General features: G+C 37.4%; 1 protein-coding gene across 1 annotated transcript in view; it reads left to right on the top strand.

The window, feature by feature from the left end:
- tmeff2a (transmembrane protein with EGF-like and two follistatin-like domains 2a) overlaps window positions 1-25,040 on the top strand; it is a 133,386-nt gene that overhangs the window by 56,901 nt on the left and 51,445 nt on the right. The window contains exon 4 of the mRNA XM_072397882.1: window positions 7,189-7,215. Coding sequence (XP_072253983.1) covers window positions 7,189-7,215 — 27 coding nt within the window. The remainder of the gene's footprint in view (window positions 1-7,188; window positions 7,216-25,040) is intronic.

Below are 25,040 nucleotides of genomic sequence, written 5' to 3' on the forward strand. Positions count from 1 at the left end.
ACCAGACGTTAGAGTCTGCTGTTACTCTAAACAGTAAACGGGATGCCTGCTGAGGTGCCACTCTCATGCTAGGCTATGACACTGAGGCATGTACAAACATGACTGCACATATCACAGAGGCACATATTGCAGAAAACTTGTGATGTTTTAGAAAGGTGAACTTTTATTGTACCAGAAGAAATTAATTTTATGACAGCAACAGACAAGGAATCTCAAATTAAAAAGTCATTTGAAAAAAGAGTTCTCAGCGGCACATAGCTGATTAGCGTAGGATCACATCATTTTCCTATCACACCAAGTGCTACTCCAGCATGCAGAGGAACAGTTAAGTATTAGCTTAGCGAAGCGAAACAAGTCCAGTCTTTTTTCCCCCCAAAGGAGAGAGTTAAGCTAAGGCAAGCGCTAGGATGGCATATTCCAACTCACTTTATGGAGCATAACTTTCAGGAAGTCATTAAGTGGGAAGGTGAGATGGGTTTAACTGAGACATTGTTGAAATGTTGATGGCGTGTTTAATCACTGCTTTGTGGGACTGCAGTGCCTCAGCGCTGACAGATGACAGGAGCCATATGTTTGGCTGATGATTTAAGAAGCTCTCACTGGGTTATGAGGAGACCGTTGGAATCGTTACAATGGTGTCAGTTTAATCTCACAGGAGAATTCAGCAATGTACCACAAAAAAAAGAAAAAGAATGTAAGCCAATATCATATAACAATTACATTAAGTAATAATAATCGAATGTGTTACCATTCACAAGGAATTCTTTTAGCTTTTTGTTTTACTTTGAGGTTAGAAAAGCCCAGATGAGCTTCACACTGCAAGGACTTTTGGGCTGGCGACACAGGACCATCAGGTGCCAGTTTGAATACTGGATTATCTGAATTCAGCAACAAAAATATTTTTTTGTCTTTTCTCTGGATCTATAGCAAATATATATTCTTAAAGCCCTCTCCCTCCTTTATTTGTGTGACATGAGGGACATCTACCTAAAGGCATGCATGATTATACAACAAAGATGTGAAGACTGTCTGTGTTTATATATTTCTTTGAGCTGCCTCCAGTATACAATATTCAGTTAGTAGTGAGTGAATAAAGCATCATTTAAAAAGTTAGTGTTTTTTAGTCATGAATAAATACCACAGAAAATTGTTTAATATTTGGAGTTTTATGCATTATGAAAGATAGGGATTTGATCAAATTAAATATGGAAATGTTTGAGTTTAGACAGCCAACTCTAACAAAACATGTCTTAAGAAAAAAATTGAGGTCTGTGAGGTCTATGTGATGTCTCAACCTCACTTTCTGTCTCGCTTCATGAACTTTGAAGTGTACACTATTAGGTCAGTAAGGCAGTAAATGCACTCTCTGAATCGTGCCATCCACCGACCCCTGTGGTCACTAGATTAAAAACCTCCATATCCTGCAGGGTTGAAAATGTTCCTATGAAGTAGGGCTTTGATGTAACATCATTTCAAAGGTTTAGAAAGGATTTGAGGAAAGCAGATCCATGCTTGAACTTTAGTTTTGTACATAAAAAGTTAAATATCACAACATGCGAAAAAGCGAATTTGAGGGTTTTTATTGCATGTGCTGCACATTTCATGTCCCCACTCGAGCATTCAGTGGAATTCAAACCTGCAGTTTAAATTCTTTCATGTCCTCTTTCTGAGCCTGTGCTAAGTGGGTTTGCCAATGAGCCGAGGATGATTATCTTGTTAAAGTTTCACTTCTAGTTTAACTTCAACTTTCAGACAGATGGCCTCAAAAATGTTCAAGGATTGTCACTTTCTCTTCTACGCTGTGACATCTGCTCGAATGGGGGAAATTCTGAAATTCAGTTACCTGTTTGAACTGAAATATTGTAATCTGTATATGCGTCAAAACATAGGCTGTATAGACAAAATTATCAGACTGTTGGAAATAGTTTGCCTTTTGATCCTGCTGAGGGAATTTGACCCAATGCATGCTCTTGTAACTTCTTAGTAAAATAAACTAAAATAAGATAACTCTAATTAACATTAGCACGAAAAGCCATCCAAACAGGACAATCAGGACTCTAAAAAATCTGAGAGGAGCTGTTGGGAAGTATCTTAGAGCTTGCCATCCAAGCGAGGCAGTGGAGGCACTGCAGATAAGCAACATTCGAATAGATTAGAAGAATTGCATGTTTATTTCAAATGCATTTGAAACTGGTTTTCACAAGTGGTCAATTAATTTTGAGGATTAGTGTCCAGCACCAGTTGAAATAATCTGCTTGACAGGTACTGAACACCATACATAAATACTACTTCACCACCTGTAAAACTTAAGCTAATATATACACAAATGCACTTTCAGTACATCTAAGGGCAAAACACCATCACTGAAATACCACCAGTGACCCACAAAATATTCTAATACATTACAGATTAATGTGTCATTTTATCCATTTATATCTACTGACTACTTCATGCTTATTAGTATGGCAATAATAATACTAATGATTAAATTATTAGGATTACTATTATTTGATCCTATTTATTAGAGTTGTTGCTGTCATTAGTGTACCATAACTAAAGCATTCTTGTTAAACTCACCTACTTCAACAGATAATTTATACTATAAGCACTTAGATTTTTTCACCTTTGTTTGTGCTCCGTCAAATACTGTCTATTTTGTTTTGTCCTATTTGTTCTGATCTTGTCTCCCTCTTTTTTGTCTGACTGATTTTTGGAGGAAGTGACAGCCTTAGCGGTCATTTTAATCAATAGGCTGCCCATTCTCTGAGGCAGCAGTGCTATCCAAACGTAGACCATTTCTACCACCAGGCCACACAGGTGGTATGAGCATGAAAGGCTTTTTCCTGGCACATCTCTAATGCAAGTTGCTTTCATATAATTTCTGTGTGATTGCAGACTCATGCAGTTTGACAGCAACAGCTGAAGAGTTACATATAGTTCTTGTGATGGAATTTGGTGATCATGAAGACATTTTTTTTTTCTAAACAAGCAGTCTGCTCTTGGGCAGCATTTACATCAGCTCTCAGTCTTTGATGAATTGTAAAAGATTTTCAGTGGAATGCTTTTTTTCAAATAACTCGTTTTTAATTTCCCTTGGCCCTTCTTTTCTAAAGGCCTTAAAAATCTCTTTAGCCCTAGACTGCCAGACCCTGAATGTCAAAGGTTTAAGAAAGACAATTTCCTCCTGTCACTGCCAGGGTAGTTCTTTGCATATATTCACTAAGACATTTGATTGATTCTACAGTTCTCTAAAAAATTAAGTAGTCCATTGATCAGTGCCCAGAAACAAACAAGTATATTGGTTTGTGTCACAATCAGTTTGATAAGCAAAATACTATTTTTCAAGACATGCTTACAGTAGATGCTGTAAAAGTGTTCATATATAAGTCAGGGCTGATGTGAGCCAGAGCAGTATAGAGTCTGAGGTTAATAACTGCTCCCCCTAGAAGGTTTTCTCCTTTGGCTTGTCTACTCGTCTAATCCATTGCTATAAAACGAATAAAAACTTTAATCATCAACTGATGTACTCCTTTTCTTCTTCCTTATTCAGTCTCCAGAGATTATGAGGAAAAAATGAATAGAAAAAAACTGTGCGGTGTCACCTCTCTTTGACCCCTCATTCAACAGACAAGCAGGTAAAAATATAAGCTGGTGCCCATCTCCTTTTTCATTTGTTTCTTTTTTTTTTATTACTGGTCTTATTTCTCCTCAAACCTCTGCCCTTTACAGATACTAAAGGTTGTTACTGATCTTCCATGAACCCCTTCTGACTTCATCCTGGTCCTTGAAGCTAAGCCTTTTCATGAAACACTGCACATTAGGCATCCAACCTGCTCCTAGGTCAATAAAATCCAGCAGGTTTAAAAGGGATGAAGGCAGGGGGAGGAGGTATTGTAAAAGGTTAAATTAGTTTTTTTTTTCTGTTCCCAGCCTTAAAGATGCACTGTGGAATTTTCTTCTTTCTTTTTTTGCTCTAAACTGTGCACAGACATTTAAAAGGAAATATCTGATCTGTTCAGTTGGGATCATGGTGCCTTGTTAGTCAACATTCCATTGTCCTCCTTGATCTGTAATTGGTTTTTGAGTGTGCTTGAGGTGATCATCCTACTGCAGTTTGAATCCTTCTTTGCAAAAGATGCAAACCAGAGTGAGGAAAAAACATGCTGCTTCTCTTTGGTTAGGATGTTCAGCTGGTGCAAGTTTCCAAGCCCATTCTACAGTAGCTAAACCCTAAACTGTTTTGTTGACCCATTTTAGTATCATTCCCTTTATTGTTAGCTACTTCACATAAACCCCCATGTTATTGCCATAAAATTCAAACTGTGATCCAGCTGTAAACAGGAATGTTTTATATTGAAACGCTCATATATGTCTGCCCACAGGCATGAAATAGTCCTAAACTGACAATAATATTGTTTCAGTTCCTTCTTATACAATATATGGTATAATTATTTTTTATTTTTATCAAGCCTCCTTAAAATGCTATGCATTGCCATCTTAGAAATCATCAGTTCAACCATGATTTGACACAAAGAAAAGCCATTCTTGAATTAACACGGCTGCACTTCTGACACTCTCTTATTTCTGAAAAAGTTTCTCAATATCATAATTCTACTTCTATATAAGATAAACATTGGCTGCAATTTTTGACACCTGCCTCTGATGAGGAGGTCAGCCTTGCTGTGTGTCATCTGAATGTTCCTTCAAAGGACAAATACAACCCAAGGAAGTCTGACCTTTTTGTGAAACAATGTTAACATGCTCAGTGCTGCAAATTATCTTATAATTTGACTGTAGAGCTGCGAATGAAGCAGAATACCAGATAATTTTTCTTTATGTAGCATCATATTAAAATCCGTGTGTCTTTAAACACTTATAAAGCCTGATTTCACATTGAATTAACTTCCCTTTGTAACACATTTAAATTGGAACGCATTTTAAGTGTATCCACATACAACAAGTATTTTTTGTCAGTTTTTAATGGTGTTGTGTTATCAATGATTTGGTTTTAATCTGGAGCCCAGAGGACAAGGGTGGCGTTTTAGGACCACATGAATGAGAATAGTATGTTTCATTATTTGTGTTTTTGCCTGCTGCCCATCTCTTTCATTCATTATGTCGCAGGTGCACTGAAAATGGTCCCACTATGGCATTTCTGTCTAAGCCAGCTTGTTTTCAGACAGTGTTTGTAAGATACACTACATACCTCTTATTGTCAGACTATGTTACTGCATTTGTCCCAGGACAACATCTTCACCAAATCAGGCTTAAAGTAGTCAGAGGAATTTTTAATACGTACTTCACAAGCCAACTAAGTGCATCAAGACAGTTGTTTTACATTTTATTCCTCCATAGAATGATTGGTATTTGTGCTGCTTTTCAAAAAGTACTTATAACCTACAGAGCTGAATTTCATTACACATGGTATAGAGTGTAAGCATTTGTAGAGAGGAACTTGTTCACATGCTTTTCTGCAGGATTTGCTCTCCATCTGTCTTTCAGCTGTAGTTCAACAATGATTTATATGCATGTTTATATCTTAGATCATTTATTCAAAAGCCACTGTGTGTTGATTCATTTTGTGACTAACTGTATTAACTATAGTATATTTTGTTTGTTGAACAAATGTGAAATTCAGTATAACCATACTACAAATGCAGGCCAAAATCATACCAAAATACATCACCCACAAACTCAATCGTTATTTAAATTTATATTGCATAAAGGGCCCTCATGCCTCTGTTCATTCAGTTTGCAATTTTGAATAATTTGAACACAATTTTTACTCATGAAATACTTACTGCTTTTTATGTATCCAAGTTTTTCTTTTGAGAATGTTATGGGTCCCATTGGTTCTTTGTTCAACAGGCTATGACGATCTATTGTTAAATTCAAAGAAAAAGCGCTACTGGATGTGGAGGGTTGAAATGGCATCTTTTAGGTGATTGTTCTTTTGAAAAGAATGTATTTTAGCCCTAACCATAATTATTCTCTATGAAGGCAGTGCACATAATCAGTTATCGCACCATTCACCAAAGTGATGCCGCTAGGGTGCAGTCATGTTGTGAATAGAGTGTGTTTCATCCCTAAACGGATTTTTAAACCCAACTAGGTAGTTTTCATTTCAAACCCTAACCAAGGGATGATTTTTTTTTTCTATAGTGCTATAACCATGCCTAATGTGTCTGAATATGTGTAAATATGGGAAAACCCTTTTCTTTACATTAGTGTCTTCAGGCCCACTATTGGTTGGAGGATAAATGAACATATTGCATTATTTGATACTGCCCCTATATCCCTCCCTCTTTGGAGGTACAGCAGCTCCACCACACAGAAAATAGTCTGATATTAACTAGCTGCTTTTGGAGCTACTTTCCCCAGACACATCTGACCATCTGCTGCGCTGACCTCAAAGAATCACCACAATGCAGACAAGTTTTGGTCAAAAATGTATTTCATTGATCTAAACCTTATGCCATGAGTGCATCAGTGTCAGATGTCTGCTCAGATTTCATGTGTTTGAGGGCTAAAATGGCCTCACTTTGCGCACCTCTTCTTATAAACCCGTCTCCCACGAGCATTTATATAGAGCAGAGCTATTATTCCTTTACTTTCCTCTGAGGGCCCACATGCGTCTGGTCTCTGGCATTGGCATTTTAGCAGATCACTTTATGTGGCAGATCGAGTTACACGGAGCTTCGAAGTGCTCATGAGTATCCCTTTCACAGCTGTATTGTTGAACAGTTCAGTAAGCTCAGTGTGTTTGAGGAGGCTTTACACAGATTCAGTGGGAAAGCCATGGAAAAGGATTCGCTGACACACAAACAGATTTGCAACTAGAAACAGCGCGTCTTCCCACAGTCCTACATTTGCTGCAGATTGTGAGGAGAATGCTCAAAGCCTCCATCCTTTCTCCATTTTACCACCATCCTACTTTCTTGTTTTTTTCTGCTGTTTTCCTTTTAAATCTGACTCTCAGGTTCACTTTCTGCTCAATGGTTAGAGAAATTTTATCTCATTCTACCACACAAACACAAATTTGTCTGTCTTTTCTGCACACACACAACCACAAGCATATATTCAAACAGGCCCAGACAATTACTTACATATGCAGACACACGCTTATTCAGCTAATGTCTGTGGCTGCATGTGCCTGTGGTTAATAACTGTGTTTGTTCTCTTCTGCAGATGCTGGCTCCGGATCAGGAGACGATGGTAAGATTACTCACCTCATCCTCCTCCGCCACTCTTCTAAGTCCACATACGCTGTTTTTTAATATTTTCTCTGTGCGTTCCCTCTCCCACCACTGACATTATATTTCCCAATATCAAGCAGACATAGTAAACTGTGGAAACTCGAAATGTATAAAACAAAGAAAAGTAAATAACATCAATTATTTAAAACAAAAGCCAGTCCAAGCCTCATTTATTTGTATGCTGCAAAGACAACAAGAAATAGGTGCAGTGATTTATTGAAACAGGTGCAAACATAAATGTAAATAGAGTAAATGAGGCAAAAGCAAAAGTTTGTACAATTCTAACACGCTTAAACCGTCTTCAACAAGATTTTTTGTTTTTCCTTTAAATTTATTCCAAAGCTCTTCTTTGGATGTTGGCTGCCTTTTGTTCTGCTCTCTGTCAAGATGATCCCACACTGCTTCAATAATGTTGAGGTCTGGGCTCTGGGCTCTGGGGAGGATTCATCACTCCATAAGACTGGTTACCACTAACATACTCTCAGCCTTTTCTCCCTTTTCTCTTCCTCAAGAATGACTTCTTGACAGCCACCATTCCATGGGTATCATATTTGATGAGACTTTAGTGAACAGTTGTTAAATCAACTAAAAGGCCCGATGTATCTCTGAGCTTCTTATGTACGAAGGACATTATTTTCAGATAATTTTGCCGAACACCTGTCCAGCTTCCTCAGACTTTTTATTGACACACTACACACCGTGCTAAAATATACCAAGGCTTTCCGAAGGACTTCCAAAGAAAAACTTTGGAAGACATTTGGAAAGCCTGGAAAACTATAGATCTCCTGAGTCTCTGCAAGTTTTTCTTTTTCTTTCTTTTTTTATTTTTTTCACTCCAGTCCTTATACCTACCTGTTTTCAGAGGGGGGAATTCATGTTTTCTTTTTATTAGTTGTTGTTTTTTGCTGGTTTGTTTTGTTTTCATTTGTTAGTTTGTCAAACCACTTAACACTGACAAAGTCCTTTTTTCACTGACTAATCGTCAAAGCATATAAAAGGCTTTGACGATTTTCTATTGTGTCTACACATAAGAGATAACTTGGCCAAGAACCCCTTTTTCCTGGTAAAATATGAAGAAATGAGGGTGGCTCAAGACAGATACTGTACAGATATAAATACACCTGTAAATGAATGCTAATTCAATTCAGTTTTATTCATATAGCGCCAAATTACAGCAAATGTCATCTCAAAGCACTTAAATAATATAGTCCAATTCAAGCCAATTGGAGTTCAATTCATTGTAATCATAATCCAATGAAATCCAATTAATTAATTTTTAAAAAATCCAATTCATTCATATAGAGCCAATTCAAAAACAATTTCCTATTTAAGGAAACCAAAAGATTGCACCGAAACTTCTCTTCAGTCCAATACCTCTTCATACTGTATCTCAGATGTGTAAACAGGCAACTGTGTGCTAATGCATTCATCAAAGCAATCATAACAAATAAGCGTCAGTATGGCGTTTGCTGTCTTGTAATGCTGTCAAGTGGCCATTTGCTCTTCCTACATGAAGAAAGGAAACAGCTTTTCAACTTTTAAATTTGTCAAGCCATGAAAGCACCTCCTCTTTCTGCCACTGCAGCATGTACCAGCCGAAGCCTGTACAGAAAGATAGATGACGTGACATTGCCTACATTACCTTTCATGACCTCTATTATCTCTTTTGTCAAGCTTACATGTCACTTGTCTTTGCATGGTTATGCAGCAGGAAGCAGGGTTGCTTCCGGAAAAAAAACTTCTCTTATTACATTGAGAAAAATTGGAGTCAAGCAAAAAGTATTTGCTCCAAACTGCTGCAATGACAGACAATTTGTGAGTTGGAGAGAAAATTATAGTGACAAAATATGAGCTAAGGGTGTGCAATAAGTGCAGTCTCAAGTTGTTTTCAAGTCTCAGACAGATCCTTTTCAGGTTATAGTATATTTGACCTAGAAGACAGGACATTAGATAAAAAGAAAAATGCATAATTTAGAAAATGCAAAAGTTTGGTTTCATTGCTATTTTTGGTTTGCATTTAAAAGATGTCGATAACAAAAGGTGAATGGAAATGGTAAACAGCTTGATGTGGGTTTTGCCTACTTTAAAGAAGACTTTTTCCCATCCCATTTCTCCCCATAATATTTACCTCTTAGTCATGTTTCATTATTCAGACAGAAAGAGATAATGTCTCACTTCTGCATGAAACATAACTTCTTCATTCTTCCTGTTTTTGTTTGCTACCTGAAATTCCAGAATGACGTGTAGATTGCTTGTGTAATGTCTCACAAAGCGAGTGCAAGCTCCATGTGTGAGGGGAACCTTGTTCTCTTAAGCTTTATCATTTAAGCTTTTACAATTGTAATTGATTTTACAAAAGGGGGAAACGGAGGCTGTTTTCTCAGCATGTGTGTGTTTTTGTCTGTACGCAGAAAACTTTGCAACTAATAAATACTGAAGCGAAGTGACGAGTTGGGAGGGAGTGTCAAGTGTGTAAGAGTTGATTGTATTAAGATGGAGAAGGCTTATAGCTGTAAGTGATTATTTTATGAATAACCTTTGTGAGTGTAACTAATCATGTAAAAATCTTGAGCTGATTAATAACGCGTCTTTCAGCTAAAACAGATTTGTCGCCTAATTGACTAACGAGACACGGCACTAACATAAGTGTGTCTCTACCCTCCTGTGTGTTTACCCATGCAGTTCCTTCATTAACTACCAAGCACTGAGCTTCACCGAGCATGTACAAGGGAGAAAAATTGAAAAAGATAATAATCCCAGGCATGAAAATGAACAGACTGAGTAATAAATTTTTCATATACATGTTCACTGAACATCATGTTCTGAAGATGTGAGAGGAGGCATACAATAAACTCTCATGGTGTGCTCAGACATGGATAATACAAACCGGCATGAGCATTGCCATCACACTTTGTTTGTAAAACCATCTAACTGAGTGCTTTGGTGTATTGTGCATCATACATCCCAGGGCTGTTTTTCAGCAATCAGCTGCAAGATGCATAGACTGAAGAGCATAAAACTATGGCAAATCAAAGCATTTACAGGGTCTCGTCCATTAACACTGTCTGTTGCTCACAAAAACAGCGTCGAGGAGAACACAATATACAACAAATTCAAAGATGAATGAAGTGAAAAATAATTATGATACTAAAAAGTACATTATTTTTAACAATTGTCAAGGATGAAGTTTGACGAAGTCTGACTTATTCTTGTTCTATCATACTCTGTAACTGTCATTATTACATGAGGACAGAAACTTAATGGTGAGTATTCAAACATACCCTTGTGTCAAAGTACTTTAAAATTATTAGCATAAACTCAGACAGTCTCTGCTCCCTGTCTGATAGCTTTTTATTCAGTTGTTTGTAATTTAGTAACCTCAGATTTGCACCAACTGTGTCAACCATTTTTGAGCTGCTGCTAAAATTTAAAAGAAACCTCACAATGCTTGTCATCTTCTTCTGTAGTTTCAGCCAATATTGTGCTTTGTTGTGTGAAACTAGGAAAAATGAAAAATAAAATAAAATTCTTTGGAATGGTCTCACTTCATTTGAAAATATTCATCTTTGCAATACAAAATCAGTTATTTGTGGTTTTTAGGACAGATCTTACAGTACATTTAAACCTAAGCTAATAACTTAGCTTTAAGCTATTTTGTTAGTGATATTAGCAGTGAGCCTCAAAGTATACGTGAACTAACTCGAGTCCAGTGTAGGGATGGTCTGAAAAGTGTTTAGACTGAACTGGGTGACATATTTGTGAAGTTCTGTTGTTTTCCCTGTTCTTAATCACTCATCTGTTGATGAATAATGAGTTAGACTTTGGTGTCTGACTAAGCTAGCCACAGATGACTCAACAGCTTAACACTAATGCTAATTGTGATATATTTTCATAACAAATGTTACTTTGATGTAACTAACTTGGCAAAATAGGGTGAAAATAGGCTTACAGTGTAATGATTATCTGTCCACACAGTTTAATCCTGATTACAAAATCCTTCATCTTGAAATGAAAAGGAAGTTACCAGAGCATACAATCAGATCTGATCTTCCTTTTCTGAGAAATCAAGCGAGGCAGCAAAACACAGTAGAGTATATTATAGAGTACAGCCCAATGATCTGAGGATTTTCTGCAGTATGCATGTGTTGCCATCACATTTTACCAATTTTTCTGTCTTCTTTATTAGATATCAGAGGTGATTCTCCAAAATATAATATTACACGGTATAATATTGCCTCTATTTATTCCAAGTGATTGCACATAGATATACAAGTATGAAAAAAAATAGTTTAATATAGTGAGACTGATATGAACATTATCTTAAAACTTTTTTTATTCTAAGCTTATTTAAAGAAATATCACCTTATGCAAATGGTTGTTTCTATGTACACGAGAGAGAAAGATGGAGAGAGACAGAGATTAACTGATTACTGAGCTAGATGGACTTCTAACAAGAGAGAAACTGGCACACAGTGCAGTTGAAAATAGCTTACATTTTTGTTAAATCTCCACTCCTGTCTAGACTGTTCTCAGGGTTTTTCTGCTTGCAGTATTAAAAACGTAGTTGCAGCAAAGAAAAAAAGACAATAAAGTGTGAACATGATGTGAAGTATCACTTTCATATATTCTCAATTCCTTCCTATAATCCCACCCCGTTGGCGTTTGTGTTGACAAGCTGACGCATGTGTCACTTGTCGCATTCTCTTTTGTTATTGTATTTCTTCACAGCAATCAGTTGAGCTCTGCTATTTTCATGTTTATACCAAACTGACTTAATGTCTTAACAGTCCTTATATCTATTGTATCTGAATTTCTATTCCGTGCCTCAAACCAAGAAATAACTTCTTTACAACAGCGTCTACAAAAAAAACAGACTTTACAGGCTTCAGTTAGTATGTTAAATGTTAAAGCTATCAAATCTGGTTCCACAGGGTTCTGAATCATGGGATGTACTTTGTTTTTCACAAACTGCTTCTGCATTTTGAATGAGTTTTTGTCAAAAATTGACACAATACGATTCATCTGAGGTTGTAGTTACCTCATTTCACGACCTTCTAAGGCCCAGTTAATTTTCTATATGTGAAATGTTTGTATTGAAGGAGAATGTACTTTCCTTTTACATGATTGTACATTTAAGATCCTTTTATTAGGTTGTTGTAAAATTAGTTTGTCTCTATTAGAACATACTGTTTTTCTAAAACAAGCAAATAACCCCTGAAATGTATACTGTCCTTTAAAAAAGATGTCTCCAATTAATCCTTGGGATTCTAAGAATTTTCGGTAATAGTAAACCAAGAATTTTTATAAAATAACAGCATCATCATGAAAAACCAGCAGTGACATGTTTATCATAGCCAACCAGTCCTCTCAAAGGGATTTTTTTTTTACTTTTAAAAAGTGAGAATGGCTTCCTTTGAATATCTCCATGAAAACTCATTATTAATGTTCCCCTTCTGAAACTCTTGGGTATTTAAGAGTAGAAGCCTGAGAGTGGTCCTTATTCTCATACTGCCAGATAAATCTGACCAATCGATCATTTAGGAGGAAAAGAGACAATTAGAAAAAAAATAAGATAGCTCGAGGCAAAGAGGGTATTTCTGCAGTAAAGGAGTGAGAGTAAAAAGGCAAGGACGGGAGGAGGAGAAACACAAACACACCATATAAAGATAGAATCATAGCAGAGGTCAAAACAGATGGAGAGATACAGTAGAAGAGGGGGGGGGGGGGGGTTGGCATAGAAGAAACTGCTGGTGTTTTATGATCAGGGGAGAAGGTTAAAGCAAGTGCTTGTAAAAGGTGGGTTGGACTTGTACCAAGGAAGGCAGCAGTGGAGAGCCATCCTGCTGAAAATCAAATATATTTTAATGGCCAGTGATAAATCCACACACATAAAACTTGGGTAAGCCAGGAAGTTGCCACTTTCATTGGCTTTAGGGTGCATGTGTGAATATGTGCGTGCAGTGTGAAGACTAGCAGCAAGGCACGCCTGGGTGCATTCATGCTACTGAGAGAGTGTTCTCTTGTGAGCTTGCTATGTTTCTTTTTATCTGATAAGTGAGAACACAAGTCAGCTGTGCAGAGAGAGGGCCCTTTGGACATGAGTCTAGTCACATGGCCCCTTCAGTCCGAATCAGACATTTGTCCAAATCAAATTGTACAGTGGGGAAATTGAATTGCTCTCACATGGTCTTGGGGGAACAAAGGACAACCAAAGCTTTAAACCTGGAAGATTTCTGCAAGTCTCAACAACTCTTAGCAAGTGTTTTTTTAATAAAGAGTGTGTGTTGCCGTGCTGAAGTCTTTGCTAAGCTACAGTGTGAAAAAAGAACTCTGACTTATTGCTTCGAAACAAATGTTGCTTTTGGGTGGTTGTTTGTGGAGGAAGACTCTAAAAAACATTTTTGTGGGCCGAATCGGAGTGTGTGCTTGAAAGGGCACTGTGGACTCTTTCTCCCTCTGACAGGAAGCGATGGCAAGGAAGAGTGGGAGGTGATAGTTCTGTTGTTTAGCGACAGCAATGCAAGGAACAATATTCATGCTCCTGGAAGCTGTCATGGAAATTAAATCACACTCTTCAGAAAAGACGAATAAAAGTGAGATGGGAAACTCTTGCGCATTAATTTAGGCAAGGACATTATAAGGGAGTGTCCCAACACCATAAAAGCTTGACAGTGAAGGGAAGGTGGAAGAAAACTATAAATACACACTTATTTATGATGCCTGCGCATGGATACCACTCATGGCATGGTTGCTATGGTTCCAGACAATATGAAAGCCAAAGCAAGATAGCCAGGAGCCAAAAGGAAACTATTGCAATGACAGGGGCTATCAATGACCTTCTGTTCCTTCATTATTGCAATTCTCTTTGGCACCATGAGACAGAGGGTGCAGATATTTGAACATTTTAGACGATATTATAAGAACAGAAAATGTTTTACCTAAAATGACAGACCTGTGCAAAAATCTTGTGCCGACCCTCATTTTTATATATGCTGTCAGAAGAAGTAATTTACTGAAACATGTGAAAACACAAATGAAAATGCAGTTTATAAGGCAAGAACAGATTTTGTACAATTCTAACAAGTTCGAATGTCGATATTTGATATGAGCATCTATTTTCTTCAACACAGTCTGAAGCCTCTCAGACGAGCTTTTGTGTCATTTCTTGAAGTTGTCTTTTGGAATAGTTCTCCAGGCTTGAAGGACATTCCAAAGCTCCTCTGTGGATCTTGGCTGCCTTTTGTTTGGTTTGCTGTGTGATCCCGCATTGTTTCAATAATGTTGAGTTCTGGTCTCTGGGGAGGACTCATCACTCCATAAGACCTGTTGTCAGTCATTTTCAGTCCAGTTCTTGTGTCATTTGGCATAGCTCAGCCTTTTCTCCCTGTCACCCTTACTAAAGAATGGCTACTTGACAGCCAACTGAAGGTCCAGATCCTTCTCTCAGGTCCTGTGTCAGGTCTTGGTTGGATTTTTTTGTATTTCTTATGGACATCACTCTAAGTTGCTGCAGATATTTCTTACACCTTCTATTTATTCTTTTGTCCTCCACTTGTCCACTTCCCTCAATTTTAGGGACACACTGCACATCATGCTGAGATATGTGAAGTTTTTAGCTGATTACTCTGTGGGAATTATTATGTCTGTGTAAAATCATAATTTTATTTCTATGAAAATGTGCTATGGTTGATAGTTTTCATAGATGCAAATAAAAAGAGAACACATTGTGTGTCTCCGTGACAGGGTGCTGCAAACAAATAGCTTAAAAATACAATTTAACATAGCTCCTTTGCTGTCGTGTCTTTTATATGTCGACACAACACTGGTTCATACCTTGAGTTAGGTGTCTTTTTATGGCTGAGTGATTCATAGGTCATTGTTAAGTGGTTTGCAAAACAAAAGAAAAACACACTCCTTTAAAAATTGTAACGTTCACAGACTAGACTGAAAATAAATGAAAAAGCTACCAATGTCCAAAGAACCATTTAGAAAGACTTTAGAACTGATGCACAAGACAACTTTAAAAGATTACAAAAAAAGTTTCTTGGAAGCAAAATTTAAAGAAATATTGGGTGATTTGAGACTTTTGCACAGGACTGTTTATATTTTTCCTATAGAAGTTTTCTGCTTGTTGTCTGAGTAGTATTAACCAGTCATGTGGACAGTTTTTAGCTGCATATAAAATGTCATGCTGAGAGCAAGAAAGAGGGCACTCAATTGCTTTAAAAGAATCCCAAAACCAACTCTGATGGCTGTTTGGCTTTATATTGTGTTTTTTATTTGATCTTTTTTTTTTATTTCAGTCCATTCAAAGAGTGACTGGCCTATGTAACAAGAAATCTTGATCTCAATATCCATCACTTATTATTTGAATATCCACTGGCTTCACCAGATGTACTGATAGTTGTCCCCAGAGGCAGTCATTAGACTGTAGCTAATAGATCACCAGACCAACCTCTACTAATGTGACACCAAAATAAGTCAGTTGGTGAATATATTTCAGTGTACTAACTTTTATTTTTACATACTAACCAGAACTGATAGTGGCATATTGATATGAACATCAACCAGGCAAAGGCAAGTAAAACAATACAGAGCTAATACATGTTTAGAATCAGTCATATTATTTGTAGAAGGAACATGCTATGAAGCCAAGAAAATTGAGATAATGTGATCATAGCTGTGTACACTATAATTTATTGCAGCTTTAAGAATGCTGTGGTTGGTTATTCATAAGTTATCGACGCCCCAAAACTTAAAAAGAGCTTTCATGTCTCTTTTGTTGGAAACTATATCTGCTATTGGTACCACAACGAAAGAGAATCATAAAAATAAGTGCAAATCATTAAATTCAGTGTCCTTAAGTTTCACTCCAAAGTTATTGGCCCACAGACTACTCATCCATTACATACCATAGAGGCAGATTTCATGGTGAAAAATCAGTACAATACAATGTTTACAACATCTAATTCATCTGTACAGAGAAAACCTTGTTTTTAGTTAGCCAACCAGTAATATTAATTATTCACGGTCATTTTAAAACACCCAAATGTACTTTGAGTCTGTGCTTTCTCTGTGGCCCTTTCAATTCAATATCAAAGAAATAATTTGTGAAGAAAATGCTTCTGTAAACCTAATTTAATTTTAAGCAAAACTGCCTAGAACTCTGGTTATGAGTCAGCAAGACTTCCCTGCCTAAAGTCTGACAGTTAGAGATAGAACTGTCATGGTCTGTGGGCTACTGGCACCAAAGTGACCTAATTGCATTGCAGGTTCAAGACCCATGCTTATCTAAATTAAGTGCTTTGTCAAGGTGAGGACAGCATCCCCAACTTCTCAGAGCCATTTTTCAGAGTGAATGGTATAAATTGACTCCATTATGAGTCCTGAGAGCATCACGACTGCCTGCAGTCTAATTACCAGTATTTATGTGGCATTTTCTCTCTGACTTTTTGGCTACCTAACTTCCTGTATAGGTCCCTGGGATTTTTCCCTTCTATTTGTTTAAACAGTTTTTTAAGCCCTCTTCTTTGAGTGATATCAAGAATATTAGAATTGTTACTGTGCCGTTCCATTATCACTGATGATAGAAGTACATCATAATGGATATTGTATTTCAATATTCATGTTCACATGGTCATGCATGCACCTTGTCCTGTCTCCAGTATTTGTGCAACACTCATTTTTGAGCTTGTTGGCTAATGAAAAGATAAAAAGGGCCTAATTGAAATACAATAGCCGGATTGGGGTAATTAATCTAATGATCAGGTCCACAACACTATAGACTTGCAAGCACTTCATTATTTTGAATTAAGGCACAGCCTTCAATATGGTGCATTATGAATTCAATATCTATTGATCTTTCTTGTTTGGTATGCAGCAATACACAAAAATAGCTGTATGAAGTAGCACCAAACACTTTATTGCTCTATTGACTCTCTGAATATTGTGGAACAACAAATCCAATCAAAACGTATGCAAGGACTCTTAAAGGGGAAACGGCTAACTCCAGGGACGGCTGAATATTAAGAATAATCTCCGCTCTACTAACAGTTGTTTTTAAGCTTTCAGACAGCCTCATATAGAATAGAATAGAATAGTTACTATGCTGAAGTGGCAGACTGAACTGTTGTTCCCATGGTGCTTGTTCCATCCAGCAGCCTTCACAGTGGCGAGCTGCTGCCCCAGTCACACTGCTATTGCTATGGTAACCAAGTTAGAGGTTTAGGGAAGTGAGTAATCTAATCTTCCCACTTTGTGCCACAGTGATAAGGCTCGCCAGCACCAGCCTACCCATTTGTGTGTGTCCTATTCAGTTATTCTATGCTGCAAATCTTAAACACACACCCTCCTTTTTTTCTCTCTTTCTCTCTCACACACAGACACTCACACACATGGAAAACCCATCTAGCCAATATGTTCCAACTTAATAGGCCAGTGAAAGTCGAAGGGCAGATATGCTTCCAGCCTCGTAGAGAAGTCTGAGCCTCACTGAAGTTGACATTTTGCACTAATATCCTCAATATTAAAGGAACACTTTGTTTATTGCAGAGCTTTGGTAAACAGCCTTGACTACAGACAGAATGATCAGACTTGTTTCAACATTTTCAAAAGGCTGAAAGGTTCTTCAGCTGTTGACTAGTTCTCTGGAGGAGATCAAGAGTCGAAAGCAATTTATCAATTTAACAGTGTTATCAGAGAAATTAAGATATACATGATTATATGTAGTTAAGAAGACAGGTTCTCATTAAATTACCAAAGTCTGATGACAAAATTTTATGTCCCTCATGAGGTAAATGAGAAAAAAAAATGTATCATAGTGATGGAGTAATGCATTCAAACGCATTTTTACTCTGTATATAAAAGATAGAATTATCTTGTGTTATGCGTACAAGTACACGAATAGCCACTAGGTGCTGACTCCAAAATATTCTTGCTTCACTAGACTCCCATTCAAACAGCTTCAGTTTCTCTGATGTAATATGAAATCAGTATATTTTTTTCCCACTTGTCATTTTAGCATTATTGCCAGATTCTGTCATGTTTGTTAGTTTTGTTATGTTTTAAGCTCCTGGTTTGCTCTTTAGTTTTGCCATGATTTCCTTATTTTCTCTTGCCCTGCCATCAGCTTCATCCATGTCACCTGTGTTTCTCCCCTCAGCTGCACCCCATCGCCAATCATCCTCCTCAGTATTTAGTTTCCAGGTTTCCTCATGCACTTTGCCAGATCCTCATCGTCATTCCTTGCCTAGACACCGTCACTGAAGTCACAGCTACTCATGTCACGTCAGGTTTGGTCTTGTCAGGTTTGCTCCCATGTTTTTTCATAGTCACAGTCAGGGTTTATTTTGCCAAGAGTTTTTTCCATAGTTTAGGTTTTTTGTATTCCGGCTCAGCCGCGACTTTTTGTTTGATTGTTTGAATAAATCAAATTTTTTCTTTTGAAATATCTGCATCCAAGTCCTATCTTCATCACGCCATGCAACACCCACCCACCGTGACAGAAAAAAACTTGATTTATTCATCATTTGCCAGGATCTGGCAAAGTGCATGAGGAAACCTGGAAACTAAATACTGAGGAGGGTGATTGGCGATGGGGTGCAACTGCGGGGAGAAACACAGGTGACGTGGATGAAGCTGATGGCAGGGCAAGAGAAAATAAGGAAAACATGGCCAAACTAAAGACTAAACCAGGAACTTAAAACATAACAAAACTAACAAACATCACAGATTCATTCATTCTAATTGGTTTGGGGCTTGTAAAAAGGTACCTTCTCATATCTGCTTTCAACGCAGCTAGTACATGGAGTGAAGCCACATATTTAGGGTTCAATCTTATACTAAACCTGACAAAGTAGTGCCTAGACCTAACCATGAATAGTGCAACAGAAATTTTTGATAAAGGAAACATTACACATACCTTGTTACAAATATTCTTTTCTGTATTGTTCACCAGATGGTATTTTCTTATGCAGTTACAGTAGATGGACGTCTAGTTGTCCCATTTTTGTCCAATGGTATGTCTAATATTATTGTGAAATTTGTGTCTGAACATAACTGTATCTGAAACATAGCTTGGTAGAAATTTTGTACTCATAACCTGTAAAAGAAATTCCAACAATATAGGGGTTTTTTTTATAACCATTTAAGTTCACTCCATGAATGCTTTACACATCTAGTTATATACCTATCTGTTTTGTTACACTGAAATAATTTACATTTGTTTTAAATGTATTCATATTTCAATTCAGCAACAAACCAGCGAACCAGACTGGGACTTTCTATGAGAAACATGTTATCTGTCCTCCGCTTTCCTTCAGTCCACAGACGATTCAGTTGCAGGTTAGGTTTACAAAGCAACTCTATCTGTATATTCTTTCAGTTTCAACTGAAAAATGTACACGTCCTGTATCAAGATTGAGGCAATTTCCAGCCTGTGTTGCACTTACATGAAACTTTAACTGAGCAATGATTAATAAACCTAATAAAAGTCTAAAATTGACTGCAATGCAATTTTCTATTACATCTTTTTGTAATGGTCTTTTTTGGTCAGATTCAAGGTGATGAAGATAAAATCAAAATTGTTGTGGACTTTATATCCACAGACAACAATCAAATTTTTCCCACATGAAAAGGAGGTGGAATTTGAGTTTACTGCTGTGATTTTGGAGCAAAGATCATGCTTTTGTTAAAACAGGTCTTTCCCCTGCTCTCACAGAGCATACGTTCAGGCAGAGCACATAAGAAAGGCTTGGCTGATAAGCCTTTCTTCTGGCACGGGGATAACCATGTAATCTAGACTGAGAGGGATAGGATCTGCAAATGAGATGGAAGCAAAGTCGTTAGATCCCTTCATCGAAACAGGTTCACAGTCTCACAGTCTCACCTCCTCTCTTTCCATTTCCATCTCTCACCTCTGTTGCTTTGCTTTTCCTTCATCTCTCCATTGGAACGTATCCAATCATACCACTCTGAAATGATTATTGAAATTTCCTTTGCCAGTGTGCGTGGGCGTGTGTGTGTGTCTGTGCATGCTACTAGTTCTCTGAATGATGAGATGATGATTTGAAATGGGGTGGCAGTGAGGATCAGACTGTATCTGGTGTGAGAGGGGAACATAAGCAGCGAGTAGCAGCCGCCGTGTGTCTGAGCCTTCAGTTCAGGTGGGTGAAAAGCGGGACTGTGGCTGATGAGAACTGCAGGGTCACCTTTCGGCCAGCCCTGGCTCTCACCAGCATTAGGGATTTTATTGTCATATATTTTTTTTACCATCCAGAAAATAATGGAACGACACGGAGAGAAAGAGTGGTGCGTGAGGGGAGAAAGATAGCTGCAAATCAAAGCAGATGGAGAGAGAGATGGGAGGATTTAGCTTTTTTTCTGTGATAGCAGGATTTGACTGGGATTAAGAGAGGGAAAAGGGAATCAGGTGGGCACTCTGGGAGAGAAACAGTGTCATGTGTGTGGGTTGGGGGAGTGTATTCACAGACAGATTTGAAATGGCTACTGTTGTAAACGACCCCTGCCAGTTTGAGGGTAATCTCACTGTCAACAGTTGTGAATCATCATGTCATTGTAAACTTGAGAAAAATAGATTATAAGAAATGTAGCAAAATGTCAAAAACATATTGTGGATAATGAAACAATTACTAATCTTCTTCTGAAACCTGACCTGCATTCAAATGTGGGGAAACTTCGAATATCAGTAACCTGTTCATATTCCAGAATTGCTAAAAAAAAAAAAACGTGCATCAGCCGGTGTTGACGAATGCATCACCTGTATATGCATATATATGTATATTATTAGGAATTGGCTTTTTATTATAATAAGTGACAGCGTTCCTCCATACCAGCTCAGTGATATTAACTTACGTCATGCCATAACTACCTGCTGCACACAGGCTTACAGTGTAGCCATCATCACTGTAAAGCCTGTACTAAACAGATATGATGTCCTGGATAGGTGAAGCCTCATAATCCTTTATGCAGCAGAGATGGAGACAGCCATCCACCGTTTTTGCCCTTTTGTGGGGATTTGAGATCATGCCTTTTTATGTAAGCCTGATAAAATCTGTTAGAAATGTACAACAACACTTTCTTCAGTGTTTATGGATTTAAAACAGCACTCATTTCTAACACTAATATTATATCAATACCATCAGCAACTCAGTTCCTTTAAGAGTTTTTCTTTTCCATAAATCATTCAAGTTCAAGATTTCTGTAATCATATCAGCTGCCATTATTTTTGTCAACAGCAAGCTAGCATAGCTTATTAGACAGGTGCCTAAATGATTAGCTGAGGGCTCACAGATATATGTCAACTTCAGTTCCATGTGTGTTGGAGCAAAGAAGGCAGGAGAGCCAGGAGAAAGGGAAGAAGGTAAAAAAGAAGGGAGAAAAATAAAAAAGAAAGAACGAAAAAAGAAAGCAGGGTCACAATATCGGTTTCTCTTTTATGCTCCGATGCAGCACAAAGACACAATTTCTCATTTGTTGGATGATAATTGCTGGAGTTATTTTTATTGTGCTGATGTTCAGTCAAGCTGCAAATAGAACAGGTTATTTTTTATGGCTCTTATATTCGCAGCAACTGTTTATTATCCCCAGAAGACCATGTAGCTATTTGTTTATATGTATTTTCTCATCCTATTATTTACACAATACATTTCTTTTGTGACCTGTGATAGTATAAGGTATAAGTATAAATGGGATAAATGTTACACTGCACTTTACATGCAGGGATTAATAAGGTGTCTATGATTCTGATTTTGATGTCACATTTTCCAGACAAAAATTAGGCTCCTTTCAGGGCAGCAAGTCATATTTTCATTTGTTATTAAACTGACAATTATTTGCATTATTTGTTCTTTTGAAAATAGTACATTTATGGAATCCAACTGACAGTACTAATCCTTCAAAAAATACTTCATCACTCATACTGTAGATGAAAAGGAAAAACAATTCTCACCATGTAAGAAGCTGTCACCCACAGATGTTTTGCATTTATTCTTGGGAACTGATGATGAATTACCCATCATGTACTGAAATTCAAGCAAATAAAAAAAAACTTGATCCAATTATTTTTTAAACATATAAAAAACAAAAATGTAAAAAATATATATAGAAATACCTTTGGAGCTTCAATACAGCCCATAATATTTGTCTCTGCGTCTGGAATATTTCTTTCTTCTACGTCTGTCATCATAAACCAAAGCAGCACATCAGAATTTTTGCATTGATTGTGCAAATTAGCTTACTGCTCGCTCTCTGGAGGCCTTTGACGGCGTTATGCTCCATATGTAAACGTCTGAAGGCTGTTTATTTGTGGGTTTCAGCACTCATCTCAGCAGGAGCGGGTGAATCCCTCATGGCATTAAAGTGGGGGAAGGTCCGTGTGTGCTAAAGGCTTTGTGTTTTGAGAGCAGAACGTCTACACTGCACATTCGGAGAGCGCAGCATAGCAGTTTGTTTACATCACAGACGCAGATCATTTTGCAGGTTGTAATTTCACATTGGCAAAGGGACAGTTGACTTGTTTTTTGCATCGACAGAGGCAATGCAGAAGTGCTGTTTGATTAAGTGAAGCCTCTACATATCACAGTACATTCTGAGCAGAGGATTATTTTTGACACTAAAATGTGAGTTACATACCACTTGAAAAAAAAAGAAAACACATTACTTGCTGCTCAATCCAATTCTTCCTTCCTCCTTCTCAGGACATCGTGGCTTCTTAAACGAAAGACTTTAGAATGAGGTCTCTCTAATGTAGAATGCTCATATGCGTTTTGACTCTGCCCCTTGAAGAGGCAGTATTTTACAGGACATTGTCATTTTTATATTTTTTATATAATTTTTATATGTTTATGTTTATGTATTTAGCAGACGCTTTTATCCAAAGCGACTTACAAATGAAGATATAACAAGCTATACAAAAAGCTAACAATAAACTACATAGAAGGAACCCACTCATCCGACTCTGTCAGAGGTGACAGAGTAGAGATAGGGATAGATCTTATATGTATCCATCAGCCAAACTGGTTGGTACATATAGACGGTTTATATAACAGTTTCAACTGAAGAACTTCTTGTACAGTAGTAATTAATGTTACAGTTGTTGATGTGATTTAAGAGGTTAAGTTACCTAAAAACAACAATTTTCAAAGCTCTACAAAAATTGTCAACTATTTAAGGAAAACAAGCTCAAGCTGACATTGAAAGGAGCCTATTAGCAAGCTAAGCTAACTTTGGTTTGGGAGTTCAGCTGTGAAACAAAATGTTGACTTTGTGGGAAACTGAAAAGACCAAGAAGGTGCGATTTTCCACAGAACGCACACGCTTGACTGTGCTATTTATTCAAACTCCAGAACAGGTAAAAACTCATTCAAAATGGTTGACAAAGCCAAACACAAAACGTCATCAAACATCGCGGCACTTTAAGGGGCCAAGACCACGAAACAGTTATACTTATTATTACTAAGTATTGAATGTGAAATATGCTGCTTTTGAAGATGTTGGTGACTTATGTTTATGCATTTGGCAGATGCTTTTATCCGAAGCGGTTTACAGGTAGGGTAAGGGGGTCTTGCCTAAGGACCCCTAATGGAGGTAGTACCTTTCATGCAGGGGATTTGAACCAAGGTCTCCTACACAAAACTAGGCAATCATACCTCTACACTATCCCATTAGCATGTACATTGCAGTCACTAAAACTTCATCTTTCAGTGCTAAAATTAAAAGAGCAGAAGTAACCTATCTTAGGTGGTATGTGACCTTGAAGGGTGATCAGAGGAATTTTGCTGAGGGATAAACCCTTTGCTGACACTCCAGGAGGTAGGGAGCTCTATTTATGCATACAGTGGAATGGAATGCAGCTTGTAATTTACATGTAGAAATAATAGTGATCCTCCAAGGTTTCTGTCTGTGAAGCAGCTCTTAACTCTGCTTCTTTGTTGCATTTCTCTGAGTAAAACACAAATTAGAGTATTATTTTGAAAAGGAAGCTTTCATTCTGTTTTGTATCCTCAGCAAGTTGGCTTTTTAACACGTCTTTAACAGCAAGATGATACATGAATGTAATCAATCACACCTTACACCTCACATCTGTATTATAGACGAGTATATTCTGTCTTTGGAATCTCAGCGGACGAAATTCAAAATTGCTGAGAAAGGTTGGTTGCCAGTCTTTAAAGTCTTTTCTGTGCTCCTCATAACTATTTCACATGTGATGGACTGGTGACCTGTCCAGGATGTGCACTGCCTCTCATCAGATAGTAGCTGGGAAAACCTTCACCTGACTTTTAAAATGGGATAAAGTGGGTATGAAAATGTAACTAAATGTACTTTTGAAAAGATTTCACCAATTGTTTAATTTTAATTTCACATAAAACATTACTGTCAGAAATAAACACACCGGGGTAATTAACAGATTACAGGTTGAACTACAAGCTTTTATGGGTTTTACTTTTTTCCACTGAAAGCAGTCTTGCATTACATGCTTCACAGCTGAAGCTGCACACTGTAAGTATCACATCAACTCTGCTTTCCTAATTTCATGTCCCTGCAGAGTCTCACACATTGTGAGAAAAGACAAGCAAGGAAACGATGAATAGCTTCTAATGAAAATTTCTACTCTAGGTATAAGAACACTAACCTAGTTATCAGGTTGTCTTCAGATTAAATGGCCTCCATCAAAATCGTTGACCGTGATTCATATGTGTTGTAGTTAAATTGTTATATAAGCATGAGGTTTAAGCTGACTCGTTTCTCATTTCTTTTCATAGTAAA

This window comes from Leuresthes tenuis, unplaced genomic scaffold, assembly GCF_036924035.1.
Source record: "Leuresthes tenuis unplaced genomic scaffold, fLeuTen1.0.hap1 SCAF_12, whole genome shotgun sequence".
Lineage (NCBI taxonomy): Eukaryota > Metazoa > Chordata > Actinopteri > Atheriniformes > Atherinopsidae > Leuresthes > Leuresthes tenuis.